Source organism: Lupinus angustifolius, chromosome LG11, assembly GCF_001865875.1.
Source record: "Lupinus angustifolius cultivar Tanjil chromosome LG11, LupAngTanjil_v1.0, whole genome shotgun sequence".
NCBI lineage: Eukaryota > Viridiplantae > Streptophyta > Magnoliopsida > Fabales > Fabaceae > Lupinus > Lupinus angustifolius.
In genome coordinates this window covers 3,783,084-3,791,828 of record NC_032019.1, presented here as the reverse complement: position 1 = coordinate 3,791,828, position 8,745 = coordinate 3,783,084, and the positions used below count along the sequence as shown (strand labels likewise).

General features: G+C 28.2%; 1 protein-coding gene across 1 annotated transcript; it reads right to left on the bottom strand.

The window, feature by feature from the left end:
- On the bottom strand, window positions 5,821–7,745 carry LOC109360028. The gene is made up of 2 exons (XM_019604770.1): window positions 7,105–7,745; window positions 5,821–6,555 (listed from the first exon to the last, which is right to left on the bottom strand). The coding sequence occupies exons 1-2, from the start codon at window positions 7,459–7,461 to the stop codon at window positions 5,944–5,946; spliced, it is 969 nt and encodes a 322-aa protein (XP_019460315.1). The 5' UTR covers window positions 7,462–7,745; the 3' UTR covers window positions 5,821–5,943.

The following is an 8,745-nucleotide window of genomic DNA, read 5'->3' as shown; positions in this document are numbered from 1 at the left end:
TAACCTGGGAAGTAAATCGGATGGTTCAATTAAAAAAGATGAAGATATATTAATTCAATATAATTATACATAATTATTAATTATATAAGACTTTACATTTACACACAATTATACTTTTCTAGATAAAAATTATTAATTATGTATAAAACCATTTGGTTAGACCATACGATTTAACTGTTTAAACCGGTTAAACTTAATACGAGACCTCTTCCAGTTTAATATCATGCTCGACTTTTCCAACATTGCTTTTTATGCATACATAAGATGATATATTAGTAGTGTCCTATTAATTAAAAAAATTATCAATAAATTTGTAATTTCATTATTATTTTATTCTGAAATAAGATTATTATAAAAATACATATTATTATTATTTGACTCTAAAATAACTACAAACAATATGTTATGATTCATATTATTGCTATTTTAATATTGCTATAGTAACATCATATTTTAATATTGGATAGGTAACCATATCCCTTTTATTTTTAAATAGCTATCCTCATTTTCTTGTAATTTTATAATTTCATCCTTATGCATTAAAGTAAACTCGTGTAAGTAGATGTTTCAACAGTTTTTAAAATAAAATTGTCAAAATCAATTCAACTAAAAAATAAGATAAAAATTTGAAAAATCCAACAATGTATGAAATAAAGATAAAGATATTGATTTGTGAAAAAAAATTATAATTTGCACTATTATTGTCCTATAATGGCCAATGATATATTGTGATTTATCCACAATATATGAATTATAATATACATTTATTTATTTGATGAATATCAAATTAATTAATATATTTGACCATTTAATTTAATTAATTAATTATCTATAATAACAAAAAATTTGAACTATTTTATTTCTTTAAGACATTAAAAAAATAATTATTTAACTGTTTTTTATTAATATTATTGTAAATGTATATTACGTTTGTAATGTTAAAGTAATTGTGTAATGTGCTTAATAAATCACATACATTATAGAGTTAATGTGTTATATCATATCTTATTATATTTGATCTTTTAACTTAATCGGTTACTTGTGTATATTGTCATTTTTGTAATTGATCCATAAAATTTGAGTTTTTATATTTCTTTATGACATTAAAAATATAATTATTTAATTTTTATTTATGAATATAATTATAATTGTTCATTAAGTTTCTAATGTTAAAGTAATCGTGTGATATGCTTAATTAATCACGCACATTATGGAATTCAATAAATCAGAACAAATTATAGCTTAATGGATCAAAATATAAACAAATTATAAAAAAATGATGTAAAACATTAATGATTAGATATTACTCAGTTAACATTCCACAAATTTATTAATTGTAATACTGCAAATTTATATTCCATTTTGTAACTAATCCATAAATTCAAACAAAAAATAGAATATAAATTGAATTAAATATTAATATTCTAAAAATTTATCATTAACGATTATGCAAATTTATACTCATTTAGGGATTTATAAATAATTTAATCAAAATATAAATCAAATCAGTTGATTATCACAATCAAATCAAATTGATTTAATATTTTGATTGTTATACCCTATTAAAAATAAATAACACCATAAAAAATTAAATCACAAAACTAATTGTGAGAACGATTATTTAATTTTTAGATAACATAATAAAAGATATTCAAAGGCAATCATGCCTAATAATTTTGGCTTCTAAAGTGTAACTAACAATTGATTAATTGTATATAATGTTATTTTTATAACTCATTGAAATTTTTTGAACTTTTATGTTTCTTAATGACATTATTATTTAATTATTTATTTATCAATATAATTATAAATGTGCATTAAATTTCCAATGTTAAAGTAACCATATAATATGCCCAATTAATCACGCATGATATGAAATACAATGAATCAAGACAAATTACATGTTAACGGTTCCAAATTTAAACAAATTGATGTAAAACATTAATTAGTAAATATTATTTAATTAATATTCTGCAAATTTATCAGTTATAATTATGCAAATTTATATTAGTTATAGAATAAAATATAAATGAAATTAAATTGTCTTTACTGGTTATGACTGATATGATGATCACATTTACTATGATTAATTAGATAACATATACATGTTCAACAATTAAACATGCCAAATTATTTATGATGTGAATAAAAAAATTAAAGATTATTCTTACTAATATAAGGTTGACACATTCAGATAGTGAAAAAATATCTCGAATGAAAAAGGGCAAGCACATAATAAAATTAAAGAACTATTCTTCCACACTCAGATAATTAATATAACATCTAATGGTTGTGTTCTAGGATGTGAGGTTTCTCTTCTGCAAATGTTGATACAAAGAATATGACCAATTCATATTTCCTTCTTTAGAAAAATGACCACATAAGAAAAAATATTTTAACAAATATCATGTGTGGAAAAAATAGTCAAATTCATTTGTTGTGCAAATGAGAATAAAATTGAAGATTTTAGTAAGATAAAGACACAAAGACATAAAACTAACCTATAGAGATGCTTTAAGGGAGAGTCAAACTACAAATGAAGAGATAAGTTGATATATGCGAGATAAGATTAAAGATAAATAAATTCATAACAACAAACGAACAAATACAATATTGTAATTTGTAACTAAATGTGTGTATATATATATAAATGGAGATCAAGTACATAACATAGTTTTTGAGAGTTTGATCATTGTTAAGGATGAAGTCATTGTAAATCATATACTAAGGAAGATAATTATTGGAAGAATAAAATCTACAAAATAATGAAATCAATCATACCACATATTCAAAATAAACAAATCAATGAAATACTAAAGAACAAAATCAAAGAAAAAATAAAAATATATATAGATAATAAACAAAAAAATCAATTAAAAGATCTAGAAAATAACAACATATCTAAAAATAAGAACATATATAGAATTAAACAAATGCATGAAAAAATCAATAAAAATGTACTTTAAACAACATATTTATAAAATAAGAACAAAACTACAATGATGAAGATTAAGTGGCGAGATACAGAAGCCATCATATTAGGTTTAAATGAAATGAAGATTGACGAAAGAAACATTAGATTATAGACATGTGAGAGAAGAAAATGGATATATATGAAATGATAATTTTGAGAAAAGTAATTTACATGTGAAAAGAGATTCAATATCCTTTATTGTGAGATGTAATTTCTTCATAGAATAAAAAATAAATGAACTCATTAATCATTAGTATTAAAATGTACAATGTACAAAAAATGAATATATAATGTTGAAAGGTACATATGATTAACATAGACATGTTTTGGAGGGAAAGTTTTGATTGAGAGATTGTCACATGTCCTGAGGGACCTTTTTTGTTATACAGGTAATAGGTATATGATGAGAGATTCGTTTATACCTAAATTAAATTATATTAGTAACATTCAATCTCATTCATTCATATTATTTTTTAAATCCAACAGATGATAAGGTGAAACTTAAAAGTCATATAAAATTACTTTTTTCTCTCAGAACCTCTTTCACTTACTTCTATGGTTGTTGGATTTAATAAATGAATGAATGAGATTGAGTGTAAATAGTATAACTTAATTTAAGTTTAAAAAATCTTTAATCATTAAGTTATATTAGTTACACTTAATCTTCCCTATTCATTTATTTAAATTCAATAGACTATTGAGCTAAGTAAAAGATGTGATGAGTGAGAAAATGAGGAATCTTAAATGACTTTCAAGTTTCATCTGTATAAGTGATACATGATACCAACATCTGTTCCAAAATTTTGATTGAATAAAATATGAATGAAATCAATACGAAACCTAAGAATATGAATAAATTTTGACTTTCAAGTTTCATCGGAATAAGTGATACATGATAACCAAGTTTGAGTCAAAAGCACCCAATTTGCTAGGAATCTTAATGTCTACCCAACAAGGTGTGGTAGGATGGCTCCCCTCCCATCTATTTGGATGCATATGAAGGAAATGAAAACCCAAAAGAAAATTTTGATTGAAAATGTTATGCACTGAATTTACTTGTTGAACTTTTGAACAAATTTGTTCTACTAATTTAATATAATGTTCCCTTGATTTAAAAACTTATCCATAATGGTTATATTAAAATGAATGAAGAGAAAGAGAAGTTACCATGTGTGAGTAAAATTAGAAGAAGGTCAATTTCAGGCATGCTGTAAATGTTAGAGAGACGATGGTTTGGGGCTTGGATTGGAGAGACAGGAACGAGAACTAATTTCCATACTAATAACCAACCTATCTATACAAATCCCAATTATTTTTCAATATTAATAAAATTAAAAAGTATAAATAAAGATAAAGAAAAATGTTACCCATAGAAATTAAGGATGGGTCGGATAAGAAGGATTATGATGAAATCCAAGAAAGAGATGATGTCCAAGACGATTCCATATTCATATCTATACAAACCTTAACCACTTTGAAATCTGGCCCAAACGTCTCTACACTTTGAAGATTCAAGATAGAACAAAACCACAAAAGTATTTAATTATTTGATTGGTTGAACTCGTTAGCAAGCTTCTGATTTGACAAACATTGTGTAACTCTGGGAAAAAATGTTGTTCGGTGGACTTAAATAATTCAAAATTAAGTAATGTTGAACTTATGAAATTCATGTTAAGAATGCTCCAATATCTGAAAAAAAATGTCTTCACACAAATCAACTATTGAAATAATGCATGTATTATAGTCAATATATTACTACTCTTTTGTTGTCTGCATCTTTTCCCTTTCAATATTGTTATTTTCTTGTTTCATTTTTAAGCAGCAGCACTTATATGAACCCTTGTGAGGAGGCATGGCATGAATTTCCGGCATGGGACAAAAAGCATTAGATACGGTTATAAATGAGAAAGTGACCCCTCAAATTTTGTGATATGTTAAAACATTCCAATACCCAAAAAGGGTAGTTGGATTTTGAAACACAACAAATATTCTCATTGAGAGAGAGGGTGGTTGTCATGTCATCATGCAAGGGGGTGTAATAAGAAGTTTTCATCATCATTTCTGTTCCTTTCAAAGTGAATAGAATGAGACAAAAGCTTCATAGGAGCAAAATAAGTTTTCTTTTCACGTTAAAGGAGTTCAGGAATCTCAAGAGTGCTCCCTACAGTTCTGTTCTGAACTTTCCTTTCTATTATTTCAGGACTGGAATGATGATTAATCATTTACTATAACAACTCATGAGAGCACTCTTTTAATTTCAATGCTGAACAGGAAAATCATTCACTGCAGAAGAAAAGGAATCAAAACTTAGTCTGACACTGTTACTGTGGTAATCTATGTTTACCTTTATGGGGTCCTTTAAATATTTTTTGTTATATAACTTTATTTTATTGTCTCCTTTGGCTGTAATCAATGAGCTAGTTTTTGAGTGATGTTGTTTGAAATTCTAGACATACTCACATTTACATATACTTGTTCCAACTTTATATATCCCACATATATTCAAATTTTAACTTAACACGCCATGTAGTATGTATTATAACAAGTCCCAAGATTTGTATCACTCCATATACCCTTTCATTATTATTAGTCAAATCTTGGGACAAAAGATATACTCTCATACGTATCATAGTATTCAATTACACTCATATCCAACATTATGTCTCATACAAAACTATGAGTATTCAAAAAACATTTTCCTTTAGCTTTCATTGAATTTGAGAATCTTAGTAACTGGGCACTGCAGCATCACCAAAATTTCAAGTATGATAACTAAGTTGGTAAACAAAAGAAAGACCACAAGAGAGATAAAAAGGGTTAATAAAGGCACAACAACCCACAGCAACTAAGACCTGAAGCTACTGATTTTCATTTACTCTATCTAGCTTTAGTTTCTTTCATTTTCTGTTTATAGGAACCTAATATTTCTCCATCACACACAGATACACTGATACACACTCTATTCACCTTTACCTATGACTGCAAAAGTCCAAAAGCTTCTTCCTCCCTTCAACAATCTCATCAAAGAAATCATCAAGCTGGCCAACAATATTCTCAGCACCATTACTCAGCACTCCAAAGCACCCTCTAAAATTCTCCACCCTCTCCCTAACACCAACCTCTCTTTCCCACTCCAACATCATCATCCCCTGCCTCCTCTCCAATTCTACTCTCAGCTCCTCCATTGCCACCCTTGACCTCCTAAACTCATACATCAATATCCCCGGTGGCGCATTCATTCGGCTTATCTCCGTTGCTACCCTCTGCTGTAACCTCGCCGCAGATATCATTAGCCCGGACCCAAGTAACAATCTGCCCTCATATCCTGCATAACTGAAGTCTGAGGTTTGAGGCCAGCTATAGACCAAACCACGTAGCAAAATCATGAGCAGCATTGAACTAACGTTCCTCATTGCATATAAAACACCCCTGAAGCCGTTGAAACCGTTGAGCTTTGATTCTAGAGACACCCTTTCGTCGAAACGAAGGGAAAGTGGCTCAACCCTTGTTTCCATCAAACCACGGTTCTCTCCTTCTAACCCCACAGCTTCTCTTCTACAAGCTGATATGGCTCTCATAACCTGTTTTTACATGCCAAAGAAACGGCAAAAAAAGCTTCAACTTCAACCATTTCCAACACAAATTCGTAATTAGAGCACATTCTCTTCAGTTATTTACACTCAAATAATATTTAGTATCCTTAAAAGTATCTTCAGAAAATCTATGCAGTTTTGTTCTTGAGTGTTGTTTTCTATGTACTTGTGTTGCTATTTTTAATTTTAATAAGAACACAAGGCATGTATATTTATCATGTGCATGAATGTTATCTCACATATTGTATTTTTATAGAAGAAAATGCACCTTGAAAACAACACCTAAGTTTATCCAAAAAGAAATCACCTAAGTTAATTTCATCCATGTTAAATATAAAAATACAGCCTCAAAAATAAATTCCACTTAAAACTATCTCATTTATCCTATCTCTACAGCCTCAAAACAATAACTTTAACAGAGAAGTGAATATAGTACAACTTTGACCACAACTTCACACAACTCATATGTTAATTTCATTACCTATATAGTTATAAAGTTTCTTTAAAAAACAGAGAAACATGAAAGATAGTATTGACCTGTCGTGATAGTTGTGGAGTGAGAAGAGGGTGAGAGTGAAGAGAAGAAGTGATGTTGATGGCAGAAGAGTAATAACCTTCCATTCCTGATATACCAGACTTGATAACATGGCATGCTTCCCATAGTTTAGAAGTTTCATCCATGTACTCATCAAGCCACTTATCACCAACTGGTAGATGAAGCTTATGAACAAGGAGTGTTAACTGAGTGTGAAAGGATCTAAGGAGTGAAAGTGCCCTTTGAAGGAATTGGATTGACATGAAGTTGGTTGTGTGGAAGAGTCTTTCAAGTTCATCAATTCCTTTAGTAAGGAAAGTGTAGAAGCCATTCACTGAGTTTGTGGAAGAAGGGTCCATTATATGTTTGTTTAGAATTTAGATTATAGAGTATGATATGATATGTTATGTTTTATGAGGCCTAGCTTATGGGGTTAATGATAAAATGGAAATAGGGAGGGGGAGAAAATGTAGTGAATGAGGGTGGTATTTAAACTGAGAGTGAGTGGAAGGAAGCATTAAGCATGAATTAGATTTAAGGAAAAAAAGTGAAAAAGAATGGAAGAATGGAAGAGAGGGAATATCTTGGAAGCTCAAGTTTCTAAGGTTGAAAAGGATTGTTGAGGGCAATCATGTTGGGGGCAATCATGGGTGTTTCCTACACAGGAGAAAAGATGATTGTTAATATGCTATTTTCATTGTTTTATTGGACACAAAGGGAATGAGGTAAAAATCAAAATTTACTATTTAAGATACTAATGTTTTTGGTTCTCACTTACTGAATTAAACACTAATGTTTTGGTTATCCTAAGATCTATACCATTAGACCAATTTATTTTGTGTAAAAGTATCCTTACTAATTAATGAATTAGTTTTTTTTTGTTATGTGTGATTATCTATTTCAATAAATGTTGTTCTCATAAATTCACCATTTAACATTTTTGTTGTGCACATTTAAGTTGATTTAAATATGTATTTTTTAATATTAAAAGGTTTCCTTACAAAATTAAATACTTAGCAAATTAAGATACAACTCTCCTTTTAATAAAAAATTCAAGATAAAAACACAAATTGTATTTTTTTTAAAGATGAATCTTATAGATTCTTAAAAAGCATGTTTTGTAAACTCATAAAAAACTTTGAAGTTAAATTTAAAAAAAAGTATTCTAAATTTGTACATCTTAATAATAATAAATCCAAACAAATACTTTTTAAATATTAATTCCAAACATAAAGTAGTTCTTACTTTAAAAATTTAAGAAGAAAAAATCATTCTAAAAAGTACTTTTCTAGAAGCTCATCCAAATGAGCCTAAAACTATTAAGCTCACAATTCTCTCAAATCTCGTTCAAATTCCTACTATTTATTACACCTTTTAAGAGCAGGAAATCGTATAATAAGGGGTGCAAGGAAGTATAATTTTGAGTGGATTTTGTTTCTACAGCATCCATTTTTTTCATCTGAAATAGGTTCTCTTTTGTTTTGAGTAATCTTTGGCTTCTTCCTTCCTCAATTTCTTCCTCGAGCTACTGAATTTACTCCTCTTCTTCCACTTTAGGCTATTGAAACTAGCACTTTTATTTTTTCTAGATATATATTGTTCTCTAGTGTTCTCCAAAAGGATAACTTGAATGATGAGGTTGC

Excerpts from the sequence above, each read along its gene's own strand:
- LOC109360028 (XM_019604770.1), bottom strand. The coding sequence starts at position 7,461 with ATGGACCCTTCTTCCACAAACTCAGTGAATGGCTTCTACACTTTCCTT. Across the intron at positions 6,556-7,104 it reads CTCCACAACTATCACGACAG|GTTATGAGAGCCATATCAGC; the intron begins GTCAATACTATC and ends ATGTAAAAACAG.